Genomic DNA, 25,259 nt, shown 5'->3' with positions numbered 1-25,259 from the left:
TTAATGAAGTTTTTCTGAAGTTCAGCTTTCAAATTCTGGAAATTTTGAACTTGGTTTTTTTTCCCTGCAGAGGTCTTTCACACATTCTCTTCATTGAACATGCAACTATTTCTTTGCAGAATTTTTTTGTCCCAAAGATATGTTAACAGTGACATTTCTGATAAACATTTGTTTATCAAATGTGTTGTATACCTAAAAGCATTAGTATATTATAAACATCAACTGCTAATATTCAAAATTAGCTAACTTACAAATATTTTTTAAAGTTTATTTTTAATTTAAGAAAGCATTTGATTTAATATTAAGAAACATGTGTGAGTGTGTTAGGCCAGATGCTACCTGAAAAGAAATGAAAGCTATGGGATTTTTGGATTTTCTTTTTTTTCTTTTCTTTTTCTATTGGTTTTTTTCAAGTTTTCATTAGCACTTAGGTGATTTCTGCTTTCTTGCTAAGTAGTATTCTTCTTGCAAAATTGCCAGGAAAGATAATTACTAATGTCTGGTTTTCCATGAGACATTGTACTCAATATAGTTTTATATTGTGAGTATATATGTAATATTATTTGTGTAACAAGGTACTTAGTATTCTTTGAGGAGTTTGACATTGAGTAAAGAGTCTTCCTAAGAGAGATTTGTCTACAAAATTATAGACTGTGGAGTTGTGAGATCTCGTTGTAGTAATTAAACTTGACTAATATGCCAATTTGTGCTGAGTGTTTTAGGAATTACCTTTTCACTTTATCTTAGAGGATTTTCATTGTTGCTTTACTGTTTTTGGATAGAAAAAATGTACCCATTATATAAATACATGTGTAAATATATATAAATAATATATGTAAAGTAAGGTGTTCGATAATTTTACATCAACACTTGTTAACTTTTAGTGTTAGGAAAGAAGCAAAGAAATGCATTATATCGGAATAAAATTCCAATATAAAAAAAAATTTTTTTTAATTTTTTCCAGAAAATATTTAAACACTAAAAAATGCACCTTAAACTTTAAAATATGCTTTTTCTAATTGGTAATACTTTTTAAATGTATCATTATGGTGGTAAATATTGTTCAGTAAATATTTAGCAATATAGTCATTAATTAGAAATCTGTGACTAACATCTTACCTGTAAAGATTTTTGAAATGCTTGTTAAGTGTTGTAATTGAATTTTTCATCAGCATGTACTATTAAGATTTTGCTTTCCTTAACCAGTGAAACACTAAAGCCATGCTCATTCTGTAGACTTTTAAAACATTTTTGCCTAGTTCCCCTTGAATTTAGAATAATTCATCTTACAATATTTTCCCTTTGTCATAATTTCCATCTGTGTTATTTATTAACAAATCATTAAACATACATCTATTGACATACCTATTTAAAAGTAATAATGGTGTAGTTTTAAATTACTATTTTATTTACTTTTGATTTTGTTTTTCATTCAGAATGAGGTACAAACAGCAAAAGAATTTATAAAGATTGTAGAGGCTGCAGAAAATGAATACCAGGTATGATTTTCAAAAATATTGTATAATCTATATTTGCTTGTAAATAATGGCACTGAAGTTTTAATTTCAGTCATAAGCCTGAATTTTTTCACTGTTTCACTATAATAAGATAGTCTTTTTTGTGTGTTTTTTGTTTGTTTTAGTTCAAGGGCAAACTTGTCAAAATGTAGCTAAAACTCAGTTTTAGCCAACTGTAATTTCTGAGTATTGGTCAAAATAGGCCAAGATTTTAAATGGTTATTTTGTTTCTGATTGGAAATTCTACTTTAGGAGGTACTTCCCAAAGCATTTGGATTATATGTGATCTCCTTAGATCATATTTCATTTTGTACTCTTTTACATTCTTTACCTGCTTCTAAATTGTACTCTTGAATTTAAGCATTTAATTTGTGTATTGGACAAGTTTCCACTCCTTGCAAACAGTAATTTGTGAAATTGTTCTGAGAGAAATAGTAAAATAGATCCAAAATGAGGACACACAGATAGTAAATCTAATTTATAATTTCATTTTATTAAATTTAATTATTCAAAATGATTATAAGCTTTTTCTTTTAGCTGCTTTTATAAATAGCTTTTAAAACCATATTGGGGTTTTTATTTGGCTTTTTAAAAACAGTGAAACAGGCTGCTTAAATAAAGATTTTTCCTAAAACATCTGTGTTTTATACATTGTTCTGTTCCTTTTATTTCTTTAAACTTTTAACTACTGTTTTTCATAGACTGCCATCAGTGAGAATTATCAGACAATGTCGGACACTACTTTCAAAGCCTTACGTCGACAGTTGCCAGTTACACGCACTAAGATTGATTGGAACAAGATCCTTAGCTACAAGATTGGCAAAGAGATGCAGAATGCATAAGATGAACATTGCATGACCGGATCATTTTAGTGTCTTTGCGTTTTAAAAAAATCATTGCAAAAGTATTCAAAACTGTCAAGCTACCCAGTCAGATGGGCTGTTGCCATTTAAAATCACTGTAATTAATTAGTTTGGTTAGAGCACAGAGCTTAGCTAATCAACCATTATTTTTTATTTCTTTTGTTCAAAGAAGATTGAAAATCAGTTTAGTTTAAATGTCTTTTACTTTCTTTTATGCCTTTCTTTCTTACAATGAAGACATGATTCCTCTAGTTTAACGTCAAAAGTTTTTTGAAGTGTTTCAAAAATATTTTACTTACTGTAACCCTAAAATTATTGTCTTTTGGTTTATGAAGTGGGTAACTTTTGATATATGCCCAGTTCTTTTTAATGGGGTCAATAATGGACATTCTAGTTTAAGGTGGTTGATGGATTTAGCCATATATGCTGCTAAAGAAATTGTCTACCTTTTCCCCCTTACCTCTTTCATTTATGTAAGATTGAGATTAGAGGGAAAGCATTTTCTATATCAATTGTGTTTAAACCTTTCAAGAAGGTTATTTAGCTAGCTTAGTGTTTAACTAAACTTTTTTTAAACAAGGCCAAGGTCTAATGCTGTTTTGAGATTCTGAATTAAATGAAAATACTTATTTCAGAAATGCATTTAATGCTTTTTTCTTGTGACAGTTATGCAAATTAGCTTGGATTCCATATGTCCCTGAGTTATTTTTATCATAAAGCCACAAATGTATTATAACAAGGCAAATTGTAATATATATAATCCTGAACTCATGACCATGTCTCAGTTTATTTTTTTCTTGGATTGAAAAGTACTAAAATTCAATGTGACATTAAAATGAAATGAGAATATTTCATTTTATACTATTTATTTGAGTATAAAAATCACTTACCAGTGAATCATATATACTATTTTAAAGTACTTTCTTTGGATATTTGTGATTCTTAACTGGTTGTAAATTAGAAAAGCTGGGAGTACATGTGGTGTGCAGTTAAGTCTAAATTTTTCCATCTTCCTATGCATCATAAGCATGTTTGTAATATTTTTAAAAATACATTTACTGATGCTACAGGAATTTCAAGCCTGTGGTGAATGTTAGTATTTACTATAGGGAGGGTGGATTTGTGGTTTCATTCAGTTGAGTATTGCTTATTATACTCCAGTGGAATCCTTTCCTCACATACTCCTGCGGATGTCTGGGCCTGGAAATGTTTTTTTTTAAAAACACCACTTTTATTTTGTACAATAAAATATTTCATTAGCTTGAATTGTATAGATTTTAAAAATTCTCTCAATGAAAGCATGTTGTTTAATTTCTTAACGGTTGGGCTTTGAAAGCATTGAGAATATAATATGAAATTATGACATTTTTGGTTAAATCGTTTTTTCTAGTTTTAAAATACAAGTTTTGTCATATTGAGATTCTGGAAGAAAATGAATTAGCAGTGTTAATTATTCTCTTTTTTAAAACACATTTTCAAAAGTCTGATAATGATTCTGAACTAAACACGAGGTGAATCTTTAATTGATTAGCTTAATTGTGTCAACTGGGCTATCATGGGATTATATCCCCTGAAGGTCAATTACTTTGGCTCTGTTTTATGACCTAGAATGCTGTCGTAAAAATATACGTAATTGTTTTTATTTTATTTTTTATTTTTTTAAATTTTTTTATACAGCAGGTTCTTATTAGTTATCTATTTTATACATATTAGTGTATATATGTCAGTCACAATCTCCCTATTCATCCCACCCCCCAACTTGGTGTCCATACGTTTGTTCTCTTATGTAATTGTTTTTAAGGTGATGTGCATTGAAAAGGTCATATTTATCAAAATAATTTAGAGTACAGTCTGAAATAATGGTTGTGCTATAGACTTAGTCTTTTATAGTCTAAGAATAGCATTTTATTAAAGTGGAAGAAGGTTAGGAACACAAAGTATCCTAAAACTCAGGGATGTCTTTTTAATAGGAGTCATAATGTCTACTGTGTTGAATAGGCCGAAGTGTGGAGATAAAGGCAAAATTAGAACAAAATTAGGAGGCTGCTGCAGGAATCTGGTGGAGAGAGAAAGCTGGCTTGGCCTGAGGTGGCAGCTGTAGGCTGTAGAGGTAGTGATATCTGGATATATGTTAAAGATAAAAGCAAGTGTATTTGCCAGGATTGGTTGTGGAATGTGAGAGATGTCAAGGACATTTGGGGATTGAGAAATTGGGGAAGATTCAGGGTTGGTGAGGCCTGGGAACTTGGTTTTCAAGGGGGAAATATCATGTAGCAGTTAGATACTGGAGATAGGAGGTAGAGGAGTGCTCTGGACCAGAAGAATGGGAGAGCGAACAGACCTGGGAAACATACTTTTGATAGCCAGGCAAAATGAAGGACTACTCAAAGTTAGTGATAATGAATCTAATGAGACCACTAAGTATGACTGAATGTTCTTCTTCGGCCATGTAACACTGCATGAGTGCGGGCACAGAGTAGGTGAATTGGATTTAACCAAGGTTGTGGTTTTACCAAGGGAGTCTGACTGCCCCCATGAAGAGGGGCAGGGTTGTAATGATAACCTGGAAACTTCAGCTAGGTAAGCGGGGAAGTGCGGACATGAGAGGAGAGGAGGGATAGTGAAAATGTGGCACCATGAATGGATTATAGGTATGTTTAGAAGGAATGGCCTGGAAACGTAGGAGGTAGGGGTTAGAGTGATATGCCTAAAATTGAGAATTTGAGGAGTTAACACTTACCTGTCACGACAAGTATGATCAAGGGGATGACTGGCTGAGTAAGAGAGGAGAGGAGTTCAGGAACCATGAAGCCCGGGCTTGCTGTGGATATTGCAGTCAAGAATTACGATAGAAGTAAATGTTCTGACGTGATACATTTGACAGATTTTTATGAGGTTTTTCCTCATTTGGGATTTTGGAAACTAAAATGGGGACAGAAGCATTAAAATGGTATCCTGGAAGTTCTGGTTCATTACAGATGTTCTGGGATGGACTTCCCTGGTGGTGCAGTGGTTAAGACTCCAAGCTTCCACTGCAGTGGGCATGGGTTCGATCCCTGGTCGGGGAATTAAGATCCTGCATGCTGCGCAGCACGGCCAAAAAAAAAAAAAAAAAAAAAGCACTTCCTTTAGGGAAAAGAAATGTTCTTGGAAAGTGAAATTCTTAGGAAAATAATTAGGGACAATTATAGATAATTCTGTAGCATTGGGGTGGCCCTTTTTGTGATTAAAATCATTTTTGACTTTTAATCACACCAGAAGCTTCGGGATAATGCAAGATCCTTTGAAAAGATCTTCCATACTGATCATCCGTTTATGATTTGCCAACTAGTGGTTATAAAATATAAAGGCATATTTTTCCAAACACAGGAGTTTGGTAATGCATGTATGCTATTAAATTTCCTAAGAAGAGGGTGTATTTCTGTTCATTTCTCTGCGGAAGATTATTTAAAAGCAGAATCACAATGTACGTGCTATTCCTAAGTTGTAGTGTTTTGGGCCTGAAACTGAAAACTTTTTAACAAGGCTCTTTGTATAGGCATCTTCAAATTTGACTTTCTGCATATTATGCAAAAGCTTTATTGCAGGATTGGCTAGTAATGCTAGCTATTAGAGAATATGCAAAATATTCACCAATTAAAACAACCAGTTAAACTTTTAAGGCCTAATTGGTATTAGAAATTAATGTCAGGTCATTCAAGATTAATCAAACTGTGTTCAGAGGACTGTTCTAGGCGTTGTAGAGTCAGGAGAATATAAAACTGTTTCTTAAAGGAGTCTACAAGGTAGACATGGTACTATAGCAGTGTTTTCTAATTTTTTCACATCATTACCTGTATGGAAAAATGGTGATAATTTTAAGACAATCTGGGAGAAACAGATGAGGCTCCTGGCCAGCTGTCCTAAGGGTTGAGGGATCAGAATCTTCACACACCTTGAGCCTATTTAAGAAGGTGTGTAAAATACTTTAAGGTTGTTTACAAGATGCACTTCAAGCCTAACTTACCAAAGGTAAGTTAAAGGTAAGACATCCTTTTAAAGGGATGTCAGGCCAAGGAAGTTTTCCTGTAAAGGACGAGTTTAAACTACTTCAGCACACTATTTTTTTGTAAGTATGCATGTAACTCTGGTAGGCAGGAAATCCTCTTGTATTTCATCGAAGCATCAAAATACAGATAACAGCATATCACTCTCTGGTATGTGATAGGTCAAATAGTGTTATCCAGTTGAAAACGAAATCTGACTTTGTTTCTTTCTTTATACATTTCACAGTACAAAATGAAGTCAACACAAAGGGTAAAATTTTAAATGTGTTCTTATAAAACTGGAGTATGACTAATAAGATACTAAAGCATTTTTATCTCTAGTTTTGGTATAATCTAAGAAAATTGTACTAGTTAGTTTAATGTTAGTTGTAACATGTAGTGTTAAAAACTCGATTTTCATTTTTTTTTTTTTTTGTAGTGTGACTATCGGAGAACTAACATTTTTTGTCACAAACTGACTAGAGAGCAAACGTGTCACAGATGTCAAACCAGCCTTTCATTCTAATAACATCTTCACTACATGAACTTAAAACTATCTGATTAATAGAAGACTGTTAAGGAAACAAAGTTGGCTGTTATGTCTTAGAAGATGATGTCTTCGGGAAGTTTGTAAAATGCCCAGCTCTTAAACCAAATAAATATCCAAGGAGTTCTCTTACTAAAAGATACCCCTTAAAGTCTTCTTGACTAAACAACAAAAATCACTGCCTTCCTCCTTGACTTCAAGTTTTGTGCTGCTAACTTGCTAACTTAGTAGAATCTGAACACTGATGCAGATCTCTTCCAGATTTCTACCTGAAATTGAGGCCTTGCCCCTTGTTTCCCAAAAGAACGCTAAAGAGAAATACCAAGGAGCTACAGGTCTCTTAAGTATAGTAAACACCAAGACTTTAGTTCTTTTAGACTGCACAAGAAAATACAGATCAGTGTTCAGGACACTGAAAGTATCTCAAATGAGGAAAAGGCAAAATTTAAAGAAAAAATCCTGCTTACATGCACCGCTTTCCCCTTTGGGGCCCCTTTATGAAAGAGAAAGAAAAAGGAAATGACAGAGACTTGCATTGGCAAAATCTTACACCAGTCTAAATATCCAGTAACAAAGAATGAATACAGATACCATGGATTGTTAATGATATAGCATACAGCTTTTAAAAACTTATTAGCCAGAGCTTCATATACAACAGATTATAAATATTGAGAGAAAAAAGCAAGTTGCAAAAAGGTAAGTACAGTTTTGAGTGTAAGTTGAAAACCTCTGAAACTGCATATATGTGTGTGTATTGTTTTATGTACAGCAAATGTATACAGTAAAAAGCTAAAGCAAGATAGTATATGTGTTGGGAGGAACATAGGGGAGTGGGGCTGGGGAACAGTATAGAGGGATTCAGTTGTGTCTGTAAGATTTGTTTCCTAAACTGGGTGGTAGGTATATAGGCGTTCATTATAGCATAATCTTTTTTTTTGTAATTTAAAATATTATACAACTTACATTGACACATTTGGGACTTTATGAAAGGACTCAGTTTGAAGGTAATAAAATGGCAAAGGTCATAACCATAGAATAAGTTGAATAAGAAGTTTACTAATACCTCTTTTAAAAGTCATTGGATCAGTATTGTTGTATAGTGAATTTTATCAAACTTTCCATATTCAGATTATTTCAATGTTATAGAAACAGATGGACATCTATTTTATGAGCCTGGCATAACCTTAAATTAAAAAAAAACCAAAAAAGAAAACTGTTGATGAAATTTCCCTGTTTCCCTGTAAAGTTAAAGGCAAAATTCCTTAATACAGTAATAAAGCATACTACATTGTGACCAAGTAGGATTTGTCACTGGAATGCAATGCGTGTTCCTTGTTAGCAAATTTAGTAATGTAGCTCACTACAGTAACATATTAAAGGAGAGAACACACACAATCCTTTCAGTAAAACATTTTATAAAATTTTATACCCAGTCCTGATTTTGAAGGCAGCATCTCAAATCAGGGGGGTAAAGATGAATTAACTCTGTAAATGGTGTTGGGACAGCAGGGTGGCTAGCTGGAAAAAGAGAGTTAAATTGGATCCATCCCCCCACAAGTTAACACCAAGTTAAAATTGGATCAGAGTTTTATTGGTGTAAACTGTCATGAAAGTTCTTGAATAAATCATGGTAACAATTTCTAAATAATTTCAGAATAGTAGAGTATTTGAAGACTTTTCTAAGACAAAACCTTCAGAATCCATAAAATAAAAATGTATTGGACTTCATAAAAATTAAGATTTTTCTGTAAGCTTAAAATGCTCTAAGCAAAGTCAAAAGACAAACTACCCACAGGAAAAAAACATATTTGCAACATATTTGGCAAATGGTTACTTTTCCTAATGTCTAATGAGTACCTACAACACAGTAATTAAGAGTCCAATAGAATGTTGAAAAGCAGATGCTCGGAGTCTGAGTCCCTGATGTGGAGAGAGCCTTACCCGTCTTGGTCTGGCTAATTGGACTTTCGTTGAGAAAGGAACTTGTTTAAGCCACTGCTGTTTTCTGTTTGAGGCATTTTTTTGTAATCACTTCTGCTTCTCATCCTACACAGAATTTGGTACCAGAAGTGGCATCCCAGCACATGGCATTGGCTAGAGGCAGAGTATATCAACAGGGCGTCTCCTGACATTTGAATACAGTACAATGTTCCTACTACACTCTGTGGTGCAGTTATCACCTCTGCCTACCGGCACCAAATGCCACTGACATCTCCCAATCCTGTGACAATCAAAAATAACTCCCTAGAGGAAGAGAGTATTGATCCACTGGCTAGGGGGACTCCATAGGGCACAGATATTGCAGGCTGGAAAGCTGGTGACCCTTGCTGGACCATGACAAAACATAGAAATGCTTGTCTCTGAATACCTCGGGAAGTAGAATGGCATGGCTTTAATAACAGGCAAGATGACAAGGAAGATTCTGAATGGTGACCTGTGCCCTGGGGCTGAAGATAGCTCCTCTACAAGCTGGGATGGAAGGCAGAAGGAAGATTAATACGACAGCTGTACTTAATCCCTCCTCCCACTTCTGAGATGCGTGTAGAGCCAAGCCCAGTTAAATTTCTTACAATATCAAATCTTGCAAGGATTGCCATCCACTAATTAACGATCCAAAAATGTTCCCAAGTCCACCAAACCTGATTGTCAGGATCATTCATTCTCTCACTGGTAATTTATGGATTGCAGGTCCAAAGTGATGACATCAACCAGACAAGGTTGAAGGCAGATAAAAGTGAGGGTATTGCCTTCCCACCCAAGCCCATTGTTTGAGAAGGTGTATTAGTTTTCTATTGCTGTATAATTGATTATCACAAAGTTAGCATCTAAAAATAGTGCGAGTTCATTATCTCGGTTTCCATGGGTCAGGAGTCCAGGTACATATTAGCTGGGTCCTCTGTTCAGGGTCCCACCTGGCTAAACTCAAGGTGATGTCTGGGGCAGCAATCTCATCTGAAACTTGGGGTCCTCTTCCAAGCTCATGTGGTTGGCACAATTCAATTCCTTGTCAACTGAGTTCAGGAATGAAGTGATTATTATCCAAAGTGGAGTCCTTTTTAGAGAGACAGGGAAACTTTAATAATTACATTGATAACAGGTGTAAACAGGTACCCTTCTAGCCAAGCTGCTGTGTGTGAGCTTTAGAAGCTATGCTGTGCAGCTCCAGTTGTAGCCAGGAAGGGTGATGGAAAATGAAGAACTTCCCTGGGAAGAATGGACAAGGGGTTCTTCCCAAAGAGCAGAATCATGGGCTGCCCCATGGACTAACCAAAGAACAAATTCTACGGCCAGCGTAGGGAGACCTTGAAATTCCCTCAGAGTGGTACTTGATATGCAATGACAATATGTAATTTCCATTTTGTTCCATTTTTAAATTGTGATTATTCTGTTCCTGCACTTCCATTTTGCAATGGGTGTATTGGAGCAGATAACATCTTTTATTGTTTGCTGGACAGTGAAAAAATAATATTTGTTCTTGGGAAGGAGAACTGTAGACCCAGATGTCTTGGACTTTTAGCTCACTGCAGTAAGGGGATGGGTATTTGGGGTGTCTCCCTTGGGGAGGGGTGAATATACTACTCTGTGGTAAGCGTGTGTTTGCATAGGTCAAAGGGATAATCTGTGGCAGAAATAGCTAGTTGCCCCCTAATAACCATTTTTAGTGGCTCAGCTGCTCTTGCAGGATAAAGACTATATTTCCCAGCTTTCCTAAGAGCTATGTGACTAAATCCTGGCTAAGTGGGTAAGCAAAAGTGTTACTTTTTGTAGGGTAACTTTAGGGAACTTCCTTAGGGGTCCGAACCTATGTGCTCCCTTCTTGTTTCCCTCTTTCTGTTGCCTGAAACTTTACTGCCGCCATTTTGGGCCATCAGGTCCAGGCACACATGGTGTATAAACCCTGTTCTGCTTGAAAGGGGAAAAAGCTTTGTGTTTTCTGAGCATATGTTTGGGACGTTTCTGAAATTTTCACCAGGAGTGGTTAAGGTGGCAGTTCCCAAGGGAAACCAGCAGGTGTCACTGTTCTCATTTCAGACAAATGGCAGTTCCGAAGGATATTGAAAAAGGGAAATTATATCACCATGTGCTTTGTCTGACCACGTGGAGCACCGGGACTTGTCATGACTTGGCTGTTACTCAGTGGAAGGAAACTGCTTATTCTAGGAAAGAAACGTTTCAGTTTGCATCTGAGGAAAGGGCCCTTAGGATGTGGAAATGTTTAGCAATAAATTAGAATATTGCCCACTAATGCTTCAAGCCAGAGTACAGCCTTTCCTATTTTTGAAGTCCAGGACTCCTTTGAAAATCTGAAGAAAGCTATGATCCCTCTCTCAGAAAAGTGCATGTGTGTCTGCACACGCATACCTCTTTCTCTTTTGGCTCTCTCTCAACGTACACATACTTCATACCATACAATTTAAGGGAGTTCATGGCCCCTATAATCTAGTGTTTCCTGATCTGAGTACTGTTCCAACATATTTTATAGAAAAAAAAAATGTGCAAAACTCCACTATTGGAGTTAAATTATTATTTTGGGGTGGGGGGGTTAAATTATTATTTTTTAATCATAATTCATTCCTTTAACAAATTTCCTTCCAACTCCTCCTAGTGCCAGACACTGTTTAGGTATTTGGCAATGCAGTAGTCAATTAAACAGTAAGTCCTTACTTGCTAGGGGAGAGACAGGCCCTAAGCAAGTAAATAAGAAAATGCCAGGTAGTGATAAGTGTACAAAGAAAAAACGTATCTTCGTAAGTCCACTTCTTCTCCCAATGTCATCACCCTAACACAAACCACCTAGACTGTGGAAACAATCTTTCTGGTTTTTTGCTGCTACTCTTATTTCTCTCTTCAATCCATTTCCTATATGGCCACAGCGGAGTGGTCTTTTTATAATGCATATCTTGTCATTTCCCTTCCTCACTGAAACGTCTTCAGTCCCCCTGGTTAACAGGGCTCTTGCCTGCCTCGTCAGTTTCACATTGTCCCACTCTCTTCTTCCCCTCCTAGTCCCTCCCCACTGGCCTCCTTTCTGTTCCTGGAATGCATTCAGTGCTCTCTACCTCCGGGCCATTGTACGTGCTATTCCCTCTCCCCTGGTTCTCCCCTCACCCCCACCTCCCCTGCTTCATCCTTCACGTGGCTTGCATTTTCTTTTCTTCAAGTCTCAGATCAAGTTTCACCTCCTCAGAGAGGTCCTTCCCACATGACCTATCTAAAGTAGTCCTCCCTGCCCACCCCCCCAACTTATTTCCTAACCAAGGAGCTTATTCCATTCATATCACTTATAACAGTCTCTCATTATCTTGTTCATTTCTGTGATGGGATGATATTTGAAGTATTGATTACTTCACATTCCTTCACCCTTCCTTCCCCAAATCCCCAAAAGACACTAAAGCTATAATTGCCTAAGGGAAAAGAGAGAGGAAACTGAAAATGAGGACAAAGTCTTGAATGTTACATTCAAAGACTGATCTGAAGGTTGTAAGACAATAGCAAATGTGTTGAAAAAATATTAGCTGAGTCAGGTTTTCTTCCTGCTGTCAATGCCAAATAAGACCTGCAAACTGTGTGTGTAGGTAATGAGGGCACACCAGCAGGGGTAGAGACAGCTATAAATAAAACAAGAAAATTAAATGCTATGTGGAGGGTCCTGCACTCTGCGCCTTACTCTTTACAGTCAGTCGTGCTTTCAGCAGCAAGTCACCTGACAGTGCTCAAACCAGGGGTCCACACACATTTGGGCCTGTGGCCCAAATCCAGTCCATTGCTTGTTCTTATACAGCTGGAAAGCTAAGAAGAGTTTTTGCATTATTAAATGGTTGGAAAAAGTCAAAAGATAAATAACACATATATCAGATGCTTTAAAGTATGTCTTTCACTGCTCTAAATCTTTGCACTTGTAAGCTCATTTAATTGTTACAGCAGTCCTATGAAGCAGATATTATTACTCATTTTGTAGGTGAGCAAACTGAAGCTTCTGAATGGGTTAAGTAAGTAAGATCATACAGCTAATGGTAGTTCAGCTGGGATTTAAACCAGGGAGTCTTAACCTAGAGCCTATGCTCTTAACTTGCTTCTCCACATGAAAAAGTTTCCAACAAGATGAAGATAGTATATAGGTGGCAAAAGAGAAATGTGGACAACACATTCTGGTGAGTTCCAGGGAAGGAAGATCACAGAGTTTCAGAGAAGTAACGGAAGACTTTGTAGGCCAATGAGACTATGTTTCTATTAGGATGATAGGGAAGTGACTTTAACCCCAGTTAAGTGAATGTTATCTACCTCTTCTCAAAAGAATTCCATTCATCTCAGTAGTAGGCCTGTATTGTACTCAGTTATTATATATATTAATATATATATTTTAATATTATATAAATTTTGTTAGTAAAAAAAATTGGAAATTTGTTTTCTTTATGTATAAGTACCTACAAAATGCCTTCTATTTTGCCTCTTGGCCCACAAATCTAAAATATTTACTATCTGATCCTTTACTGAAAAAGTTTGTATAACCCTGGCTTATACCTAAAAAACATTTATTGTTTACTTAAGAAGTCCAGATGTAGGTGATTCCAGGGGTAGTTCAGCCACTCAATGATGGCAACACGGAGTCAATCTTTTCTATTTTTTCTTTTTTTGCTCCACTGTTCATAGCATATAGCGTTTTTGTTGTTATTGTTGTTGTTATTATTAGTTTGTTTGGTCTTCTAATGGTCACAAAATGGCTGCTACAGCTCCAAGCTTTGCAGCTGTTAATGAGAAAGAGGCTTGGATTGTGCATTTAGAAATTAGAGTCACCTCAGCCAGTGTGGAGTAGATGCTGACAACAGAAGACAAGGATTAGACAGCTGCACAATACTGCCAAGGCCAGCACAGACCAAATAGAAGCTTGGAAATAGATACTGTCTCCCCATTTAATGGTGAAGCCCATAATCCCAGGGCTTAGATTTCCGCCCCCACCCCCAGGGCTTAGATTTAACAGTAGTGAGAAATAAGGGAAAAAATCCTGAATGTGATCAAGTTAATCTGGATGTGACTAGAAATTAATCTGGATGTGATAGAACTTAAGTTGCTAAAGATAATAAAGAAAATTTGTCATCTGTCTCCCCTAATAGAGTGTCAGCTGCCTGAAGGCAGATATCTCATCTTACCCATCTTCTTCACTACTGTGGCAGATACTCCTGGCTACCTACTCAAATGCTTCTTCCTTCCCCTTTCTTCCTTCTCCTGTCCCTCTCTACCCTCTTTTCTCTTCTTCCTTCCTTCTTTTCTTCTTTCCTTCCTACCTTCCTTCCTTCTTTTTTTCCCTCCCTTCCTTCTTTTTTTATTAACAGACCTCAAAGTATGTTGGGGGTGGCAATATGTTAAAATACACATTTGCCCAGCTTCCTTTGCAGTCAGGGGTGGCCAAGTGATGAGAGGTAAGCAGAAGAAGCTGAGTGGGCCTTCAGGAAATGTTCTTTAAAGGAAACGACTCTTCTGATTCTCTCTTTGACCTTTTGCCCTCTGCCCCTCTTCATCCCTAGAATGTGGACCTGTTTCCTGGAAATGCTGCTTCCATCTTGCAGTCATGGGAATAAAAGCTGCACCCTGTACTGGAAACACAGCAGACCTGCAGAAGGAACCTGGACTTTGATGACTTCCTGGAGCAACTTCATGAGCCCTAGACTCTGAACTTTGTGTTATGTGAGAAACAGAACCCCCCCCTATTTGGTTAAACCTCTATTTTTAGATTATCTGTTACATCAACTGACGACAGTCTTAACGAGAACAAGCTTGAATCCCCAGCTCCTAAAATGGAGCCCACCATAGAGGGTTCTCAGTAATCATTTGTAGAATGAATGAATCAAATGCAGATGCAGCACTAAAACCTCATGCAGTCGATGGCTTTAAGGTAGCAACAGGATGCAGAAGCAGAGAACAACAGTGCTCTGGAGGCCCCTTCACATCACTGTCTTTGTGAACAGCTCTCCTGAAGCCCAAATCAGCACAGTGTGGACGCTGCCCCAGGAATTATCCAATAGGGGGGCACTGTCCACATCACCCCAAATGCACACACATCAGCTTTTCATGATTATCACGTAAATGAAAAACTTCATTTAAAAGTTCTTGCCAAAGTTCTTTAAAAACTCATAGATCCTGGACTGCTCTGGTGGCACAGTGGTTAAGAATCTGCCTGCCAATGCAGGGGACACAGGTTCGATCCTGGTCTGGGAAGATCCCACATGCCATGGATCAACTAAGCCCGTGTGCCACAACTACTGAACCTGCGCTCTAGAACCCGTGAGCCACAACTACTGAGCCCACGTGCCACAACTACTGAAGCCCATGCGCCTAGAGCCCGTGCTCTGCAACAAAGAGAAGCCACCGCAATGAGAAGCCCGTGCACAGCAACGAAGACCCAACACAGCCAAAAATTAAATTAATTAATTAATTTTTTAAAAAAACCCTCATAGATCTCCAAGAATATCCCAGTCTGAGAGATAATGTCCAGAAGGGCATTGTGGCCCTGAGATTTTCAGTCACAAAGAGGAGGCCGCATAACCCATGAAAGGTGGGTGCCTCCTTTTAGCATATTTTATTGGTAGCCATGGGCATGATTTGCTGTCTTCTTTTTTTTTAACTGGATTTTTTTTTAATAAATTTATTATTTATTTATTTTTGGCTGCATTGGGTCTTCATTGCTGCGCACGGGCTTTCTCTAGTTGTGGCGAGCAGGGGCTACTCTTGGTTGCCGTGCCCGGGCTTCTCATTGTGATGGCTTCTCTTGGTGTGGAGCATGGGCTCTAGGCGTGTGGGCTTCAGTAGTTGTGGCACACGGGCTTCAGTAGTTGTGGCATGCGGGCTCTAGAGCACAGGCTCAGTAGTTGTGGCTCACGGGCTTAGTTGCTCCACGGCATGTGGGATCTTCCCAGACCAGGGCTCGAAACTGTGTCCCTTGCATTGGCAGGTGGATTCTTTTTTTTTTTTTTTTTTTTCCACACACACACACTGTATTTTATTTTTACAAGAGATAGATAGACTGACACCAAGCATTGTACATGGATGACCACAACAAAAGCAACAATGATTGCAATTACCAAACATGAAACACACTTATACTATGTCATAATATTGACATTCAGTCCAGTAATCCTCCACTGTAACAGCTCCTTTACTTTGCAGTGAAAATTGATTTGTATATTCTTTTCCTCTGAGTCCTTGTGGGATTTTTTTTTTTTTTAATTCAGACAGAAAGTCACAAAAATTATACTCATCCTCATCAGTTCACTCAGTCCCATGTAATTAATTTCTTTTTTTTCATCTTGATCTTTTGTTAGCACTTTTATGAGTTCATCAGTTTTTCATTAGAGTTCTGAAAATGCTTATTCATTCAGTTCAGCAGTACAGTCAGTTACCAGAAACCTGTACTTGTCAGAGTCTTTTCCATGAATTTCTTGAAGATGAAACTCTTTTATAGGAACATATTTGCAAAATCATCAGAGTACACCCAGAACTGTCTGTAAATGACAAAAGACTTAAAAATGACCATGGTTAAAGATTTGATGAAAGTTCATAATAATGCAGTTGACAAGAAAATTAGTTATTTCTGAGATATACATTTTAAAGTAATAACTAGGATTATTACTTATAACATTATACCAGAACATATAAGATTTTTAGACGTTTCCTGTAATGTCTGAAACATTTATATTAACATATTTCCATACAAATACAAATATAAGATTTTTAGAAATTTCATGTAATGTCTGAAACATTTATATTAACATATTTCCATACATATTTCCATACAAATACAAATATAAGATTTTTAGAAATTTCATGTAATGTCTGAAACATTTATATTAACATATTTCCATACATATTTCCATACAAATACAAATATAAGATTTTTAGAAATTTCATGTAATGTCTGAAACATTTATATTAACATATTTCCATACATATTTCCATACAAATACAAATATAAGATTTTTAGAAATTTCATGTAATGTCTGAAACATTTATATTAACATATTTCCATACATATTTCCATACAAATACAAATATAAGATTTTTAGAAATTTCATGTAATGTCTGAAACATTTATATTAACATATTTCCATACAAATAACCCAATGAAAGTTTAGTATTAGTTGTTTTGTTTGTTTTTTTATACTGCAGGTTCTTATTAGGCATCAGTTTTATACACATCAGTGTATACATGTCAATCCCAATCGCCCAATTCAGCACATCACCATCCCCACCTCATCGCAGTTTTCCCCCCTTGGTGTCCATATGTCCATTCTCTACATCTGTGTCTCAACTTCTGCCCTGCAAACTGGCTCATCTGTACCATTTTTCTACGTTCCACATACATGCATTAACATACGATATTTGTTTTTCTCTTTCTGACTTACTTCACTCTGTATGACAGTCTCTAGATCCATCCACGTCTCAACAAATGACTCAATTTCGTTCCTTTTTATGGCTGAATAATATTCCATCGTATATATGTACCACAACTTCTTTATCCATTCGTCTGTTGATGGGCATTTAGGTTGCTTCCATGACCTGGCTATTGTAAATAGTGCTGCAATGAACATTCGGGTGCACGTGTCTTTTTGAATTACGGTTTTCTCTGGGTATATGCCCAGTAGTGGGATTGCTGGGTCATATGGTAATTCTATTTTTAGTTTTTTAAGGAACCTCCATATTGTTCTCCATAGTGGCTGTATCAATTTACATTCCCACCAACAGTGCAAGAGGGTTCCCTTTTCTCCACACCCTCTCCAGCATTTGTTGTTTGTAGATTTTCTGATGATGCCCATTCTAACAGGAGTGAGGTGATACCTCATTGTAGTTTTGATTTGCATTTCTCTAATAATTAGTGATGTTGAGCATCTTTTCATGTGCTTCGTGGCCGTCTGTATGTCTTCTTTGGAGAAATGTCTATTTAGGTCTTCTGCCCATTTTTGGATTGGGGTGTTTGTTTCTTTGATATTGAGCTGAATGAGCTGTTTATATATTTTGGAGATTAATCCTTTGTCCGTTGATTCATTTGCAAATATTTTCTCCCATTCTGAGGGTTGTCTTTTTGTCTTGTTTATGGTTTCCTTTGCTGTGCAAAAGCTTTGTAGTTTCATTAGGTCCCACTTGTTTATTTTTGTTTTTATTTCCATTACTCTAGGAGGTGGATCAAAAAAGATCTTGCTGTGATTTATGTCAAAGAGTGTTCTTCCTATGTTTTCCTCTAAGAGTTTTATAGTGTCCAGTCTTATATTTAGGTCTCTAATCCATTTTGAGTTTATTTTTGTGTATGGTGTTAGGGAGTATTCTAATTTCATTCTTTTACATGTAGCTGTCCAGTTTTCCCAGCACCACTTATTGAAGAGACTGTCTTTTCTCCATTGTATATCTTTGCCTCCTTTGTCATAGATTAGTTGACCATAGGTGCGTGGGTTAATCTCTGGGCTTTCTATCTTGTTCCATTGATCTATGTTTCTGTTTTTGTGCCAGTACCATATTGTCTTGATTACTGTAGCTTTGTAGTATAGTCTGAAGTCAGGGAGTCTGATTCCTCCAGCTCCATTTTTTTGCCTCAAGACTGCTTTGGCTATTCGGGGTCTTTTGTGTCTCCATACAAATTTTAAGATGATTTGTTCTAGCTCCGTAAAAAATGCCATTGGTAATTTGATAGGGATTGCATTGAATCTGTAGATTGCTTTGGGTAGTATACTCATTTTCACAATGTTGATTCTTCCAATCCAAGAACATGGTATATCTCTCCATCTATTTGTATCATCTTTAATTTCTTTCATCAGTGTCTTATAGTTTTCTGCATACAGGTCTTTTGTCTCCCTAGGTAGGTTTATTCCTAGGTATTTTATTTTTTTTGTTGCAATGGTAAATGGGAGTGTTTCCATAATTTCTCTTTCAGATTTTTCATCATTAGTGTATAGGAATGCAAGAGATTTCTGTGCATTAATTTTGTAACCTGCAACTTTACCATATTCATTAATTAGCTCTAGCAGTTTTCTGGTGGCAGTTTTAGGATTCTCTATGTATAGTATCATGTCATCCGCAAACAGTGACAGTTTTACTTCTTCTTTTCCAATTTGTATTCCTTTTATTTCTTTTTCTTCTCTGATTGCCGTGGCTAGGACTTCCAGAACTATGTTGAATAATAGTGGTGAGAGTGGACATCCTTGTCTCATTCCTGATCTTAGAGGAAATGCTTTCAGTTTTTCACCATTGAGAATGATGTTTGCTGTGGGTTTGTCATATATGGCCTTTATTATGTTGAGGTAGGTTCCCTCTATGCCCACTTTCTGGAGAGTTTTTATCATAAATGGGTGTTGAATTTTGTCAAAAGCTTTTTCTGCATCTATTGAGATGATCATGTGGTTTTTATTCTTCAATTTGTTAATATGGTGTATCACATTGATTGATTTGCGTATATTGAAGAATCCTTGCATCCCTGGGATAAATCCCACTTGATCGTGGTGTATGATCCTTTTAATGTGTTGTTGGATTCTGTTTGCTAGTATTTTGTTGAGGATTTTTGCATCTATATTCATCAGTGATATTGGTCTGTAATTTTCTTTTTTTGTAGTGTCTTTGTCTGGTTTTGGTATCAGGGTGATGGTGGCCTCATAGAATGAGTTTGGGAGAGTTCCTTCCTCTGCAATTTTTTGGAAGAGTTTGAGAAGGATGGGTGTTAGCTCTTCTCTAAATGTTTGATAGAATTCACCTGTGAAGCCATCTGGTCCTGGACTTTTGTTTGTTGGAAGATTTTTAATCACAGTTTCAATTTCATTACTTGTGATTGGTCTGTTGATATTTTCTGTTTCTTCCTGATTCAGTCTTGGAAGGTTATACCTTTCTAAGAATTTGTCCATTTCTTCCAGGTTGTCCATTTTATTGGCATAAAGTTGCTTGTAGTAGTCTCTTAGGATGTTTTGTATTTCTGCGGTGTCTGTTGTAACTTCTCCTTTTTCATTTCTGATTTTATTGATTTGAGTCCTCTCCCTCTTTTTCTTGATGAGTCTGGCTAATGGCTTATCAATTTTGTTTATCTTCTCAAAGAACCAACTTTTAGTTTTATTGATCTTTGCTATTGTTTTCTTTGTTTCTATTTCATTTATTTCTGCTCTGATCTTTATGATTTCTTTCCTTCTGCTAACTTTGGGTTTTGTTTGTTCTTCTTTCTCTAGTTTCTTTAGGTGTAAAGTTAGATTGTTTACTTGAGATTTTTCTTGTTTCTTTAGGTAGGCTTGTATAGCTATAAACTTCCCTCTTAGAACCGCTTTTGCTGCATCCCATAGGTTTTGGGTCGTCGTGTTTTCATTGTCATTTGTCTCTAGGTATTTTTTTATTTCCTGTTTGATTTCTTCAGTGATCTCTTGGTTATTTAGTAACGTATTGTTTAGCCTCCATGTGTTTGTCTTTTTTACGTTTTTTTCCCTGTAATTCATTTCTAATCTCATAGCGTTGTGGTCAGAAAAGATGCTTGATATGATTTCAATTTTCTTAAATTTACTGAGGCTTGATTTGTGACCCAAGATGTGATCTATCCTGGAGAATGTTCCGTGTGCACTTGAGAAGAACGTGTAATCTGCCGTTTTTGGATGGAATGTCCTATATATATCAATTAAATCTATCTGGTCTATTGTGTCATTTAAAGCTTCTGTTTCCTTATTTATTTTCATTTTGGATGATCTGTCCATTGGTGTAAGTGAGGTGTTAAAGTCCCCCACTATTATTGTGTTACTGTCGATTTCCTCTTTTATAGCTGTTAGCAGTTGCCTTATGTATTGAGGTGCTCCTATGTTGGGTGCATATATATTTATAATTGTTATATCTTCTTCTTGGATTGATCCCTGGATCATTATGTAGTGTCCTTCCTTGTCTCTTGTAACATTCTTTATTTTAAAGTCCATTTTATCTGATATGAGTATAGCTACTCCAGCTTTCTTTTGATTTCCATTTGCATGGAATATCTTTTTCCATCCCCTCACTTTCAGTCTGTATGTGTCCCTAGGTCTGAAGTGGGTCTCTTGTAGACAGCATATATATGGGTCTTGTTTTTGTATCCATTCAGCCAGTCTATGTCTTTTGGTTGGGGCATTTAATCCATTCACGTTTAAGGTAATTATCGATATGTATGTTCCTATGACCATTTTCTTAATTGTTTTGGGTTTGTTTTTGTAGGTCCTTTTCTTCTCTTGTGTTTCCCACTTAGAGAAGTTCCTTTAGCATTTGTTGTAGAGCTGGTTTGGTGGTGCTGAATTCTCTTAGCTTTTGCTTGTCTGTAAAGCTTTTGATTTCTCCATCAAATCTAAATGAGATCCTTGCTGGGTAGAGTAATCTTGGTTGTAGGTTCTTCCCTTTCATCACTTTAAGTATTTCATGCCACTCCCTTCTGGCTTGCAGAGTTTCTGCTGAGAAATCAGCTGTTAACCTTATGGGGGTTCCCTTGTATGTTATTTGTCGTTTTTCCCTTGCTGCTTTCAATAATTTTTCTTTGTCTTTAATTTTTGCCACTTTGATTACTATGTGTCTCGGCGTGTTTCTCCTTGGGTTTATTCTGTATGGGACTCTCTGCGCTTCCTGGACTTGGGTGGCTATTTCCTTTCCCATGTTAGGGAAGTTTTCGATTATAATCTCTTCAAATATTTTCTCTGGTCCTTTCTCTCTCTCTTCTCCTTCTGGGACCCCTATAATGCGAATGTTGTTGCGTTTAATGTTGTCCCAGAGGTCTCTTAGGCTGTCTTCATTTCTTTTTATTCTTTTTTCTTTAGTCTGTTCCGCAGCAGTGAATTCCACCATTCTGTCTTCCAGGTCACTTATCCGTTCTTCTGCCTCAGTTATTCTGCTATTGATTCCTTCTAGTGTAGTTTTCATTTCAGTTATTGTATTGGTCATCTCTGTTTGTTTGTTCTTTAATTCTTCTAGGTCTTTGTTAATCATTTCTTGCATCTTCTCAATCTTTGCCTCCATTCTTATTCCGAGGTCCTGGATCATCTTCACTATCATTATTCTGAATTCTTTTTCTGGAAGGTTGCCTATCTCCACTTCATTTAGTTGTTTTTCTGGGGTTTTTTCTTGTTCCTTCATCTGGTACATAGCCCTCTGCCTTTTCATCTTCTCTGTCTTTCTGTAACTGTGGTTTTTGGTCCACAGGCTGCAGGATTGTAGTTTTTCTTGCTTCTGTTGTCTGCCCTCTGGTGGTTGAGGCTATCTAAGAGGCTTGATGGGAGGCTCTGGTGGTGGGTAGAGCTGACTGTTGCTGTGGCGGTCAGAGCTCAGTAAAACCTTAATCCACTTGACTGTTGATGGGTGGGGCTGGGTTCCCTCCCTGTTGCTGTGGCGATCAGAGCCCAGTAAAACCTTAATCCACTTGACTGTTGATGGGTGGGGCTGGGTTCCCTCCCTGTTGGTTGTTTTGCCTGAGGCAACCCAACACTGGAGCCTACCCGTGCTCTTTGGTGGGGTTAATGGCAGACTCTGGGAGGGCTCACGCCAAGGAGAACTTCCCAGGACCTCTGCTGCCAGTGTCCTTATCCCCACGGTGAAACAGAGCCACCACTCGCCTCTGCAGGAGACCCCCCAACACCAGCAGGTACGTCTGGTTCAGTCTCCCCCAGGGTCACTGCTCCTTCCCCTGGGTCCCGATGCACACATTACTTTGTGTGTGCCCTCCAAGAGTGGGGTCTCTGTTTCCCCCAGTCCTGTCACAGTCCTGCAATCAATTCCCACTAGACTTCAAAGTCTGATTCTCTAGGAATTCCTCCTCCCTTTGCCGGACCCCCAGGTTGGGAAGCCTGAGGTGGGGCTCAGAACCTTCACTCCAGTGGGTGGACTTCTGTGGTATAAGTGTTCGCCAGTCTGTGAGTCACCCACCCAGCAGTTATGGGATTTGATTTTACTCTGATTGCGCCCCTCCTACCGTCTCACTGTGGCTTCTCCTCTGTCCTTGGACGTGGGGTGTCCTCCTTGGTGAAGTCCAGGGTCTTCCTGTCAATGATTGTCCAGCAGCCAGTTGTGATTCTGGTGCTCTTGCAAGAGGGAGTGAGAGCACGTCCTTCTACTCCGCCATCTTGGTTAATCTCGAGTGTGAAAAACGGCAGGTGGATTCTTAACCACTGTGTCACCAGGGAAGCCCTTAACTGGATTTAAAAAAAAATATTTGTTTTATTTATTTATTTGGTTGCGCTGGGTCTTAGTTGCAGCAGGAGGGCTCCTTAGTTGCGGCTCACCAGCTCCTTAGTTGTGGCATGCAAACTCTTAGTTGCGTCATGCATGTGGGATCTAGTTCCCTGACCAGGGATGGAACCCCGGTCCCCTGCACTGGGAGCGTGGAGTCTTAACCGCTGGGCCACCAGGGAAGTCCCTGATTTGCTGTCTTCTAGTTGTGTAACTTCAAGAGACAGAAAAATAAGCATGCCCCTGTGTGCCTGCCCTTACTAAATGTTTAGCAACTTTCAAGTTAGAAGCCAGCACAGTTTATTTTATTTATTTTTTATTTTTTATTTTTTTTAGCTTTTCATTCTTAGTTTATTATGAAAGATAAAAAGCTGCAAGTATGTTAAACAATATTTGACGGGCTGGGACTTGAAGATTTTCCTCCAATGGATCACCAAATATTGATTTTCACATCATTTCACTTGGCAACATAAAGAGAACAAGGCATGTCTTCTAATTATCTCCACACATTCTGGTCCTAAAACCATGCATCCCATTCTTCTATTCAAGACATCTTGGGATAACACATGATTTCTTTCCAACAGAAATAACTGTTCAAAGAAATGTGTTTAAACTGATGTGTTCACTTAAATTAAAAAGTGGTTTCCAGATGATAAAGGTGATTGTTCTAGCTGATTTGAGTGATTGTTCTCATGTAGTCAATTACAAGACCACAAAGAGAAGCCCATAAAGTCTGACTTCTAATCACAACCTGACTGAGGGCATGCTCAAATGTGACAGTCATTGATGGAGGCAACCTAGAGAGAGAGCCTGCAAAAATAAACCTCAAAAGAAAATAACAATAGTGGTATTTAGAAACTCTCTCTCTCTCTCTCTCTCTCTCTCTCTCACACACACACACACACACACACACACACACACACACACACACACACACACACACAAAGGCAAGGAGCAAGGGACACTGACCAGAACACGGAACATGGACTAGATCATGCATAGACCCCTAGCCTCTTAGTCTTATTTCTACATGTAGAGTTCCATGTACTCTCTCTCTCTCTTTTTTTTAACATCTTTATTGGAGTATAACTGCTTTACAATGGTGTGTTAGTTTCTGCTTTATAACAAAGTGAATCAGCTATACATATACATACATCCCCATCTCTCTTCCCTCTTGCATTTCCCTCCCACCCTCCCTATCCCACCCCTCTAGGTGGTCACAAAGCACTGAGCTGATCTCCCCGTGCTATGTGGCTGCTTCCCACTAGCTATCTATTTTACATTTGGTAGTGTATATATGTCCATGCCACTCTCTTACTTCGTCCCAGCTTACCCTTCCCACTCCCCGTGTCAAGTCCATTCTCTACATCTGTGTCTTTATTCCTGTCCTGCCCCTAGGTTCTTAAGAACCTTTTTTTTAGATTCCATATATATGTGTTAGCATACGGTATTTGTTTTTCTCTTTCTGACTTACTTCACTCTGTATGACAGACTCTATGTCCATCCACCTCACCAGAAATAACTCAGTTTCATTTCTTTTTATGGCTGAGTAATATTCCATTGTATATATGTGCCACATCTTTATCCATTCATCTGTTCATGGACACTTAGGTTGCTTCCATGTCATCTGTCGATGGACATTTAGGTTGCTTTCATGTCCTGGCTATTGTAAATAGAGCTGCAATGAATATTGGGGTACATGACTCTTTTTGAATTATGGTTTTCTCAGGGTATATGCCCAGTAGTGGGATTGCTTGGTCATATGGTAGTTTTATTTTTAGTTTTTTAAGGAACCTCCATACTGTTCTCCATAGTGGCTGTATCAATTTACATTCCCACCAACAGTGCAAGAGGGTTCCCTTTTCTCCACACCCTCTCCAGCATTTACTGTTGGTAGATTTTTTGATGATGGCCATTCTGACTGGTGTGAGCTGATACCTCATTGTAGTTTTGATTTGCATTTCTCTAATGATTAGTGATGTTGGGCATCCTTTCATGTGTTTGTTGGTAATCTGTATATCTTCTCTGGAGAAGTGTCTATTTAGGTCTTCTACCCATTTTTGGATTGGGTTGTTTGTTTTTTTGTTATTGAGCTGCATGAGCTGCTTGTAAATTTTGGAGA

General features: G+C 37.5%; 1 protein-coding gene across 1 annotated transcript in view; it reads left to right on the top strand.

Annotated features, from left to right (window-relative positions):
- The window catches only part of CAPZA2 (capping actin protein of muscle Z-line subunit alpha 2), a 53,804-nt gene extending 50,158 nt beyond the window's left edge, over positions 1 to 3,646 (top strand). Inside the window, exons 9-10 of the mRNA XM_057550229.1 lie at positions 1,437 to 1,499; positions 2,219 to 3,646. Coding sequence (XP_057406212.1) covers positions 1,437 to 1,499; positions 2,219 to 2,359 — 204 coding nt within the window. The 3' untranslated portion in view covers positions 2,360 to 3,646. The remainder of the gene's footprint in view (positions 1 to 1,436; positions 1,500 to 2,218) is intronic.
- Positions 3,647 to 25,259: the final 21,613 nt, after the last annotated feature.

The sequence above is a fragment of the Balaenoptera acutorostrata genome, chromosome 7 (assembly GCF_949987535.1).
Source record: "Balaenoptera acutorostrata chromosome 7, mBalAcu1.1, whole genome shotgun sequence".
In the NCBI taxonomy this organism is placed as follows: Eukaryota; Metazoa; Chordata; class Mammalia; order Artiodactyla; family Balaenopteridae; genus Balaenoptera; species Balaenoptera acutorostrata.
The sequence above is the reverse complement of the archived record's forward strand: the minus strand, read 5'-3'. Positions and strand labels throughout refer to the sequence as shown.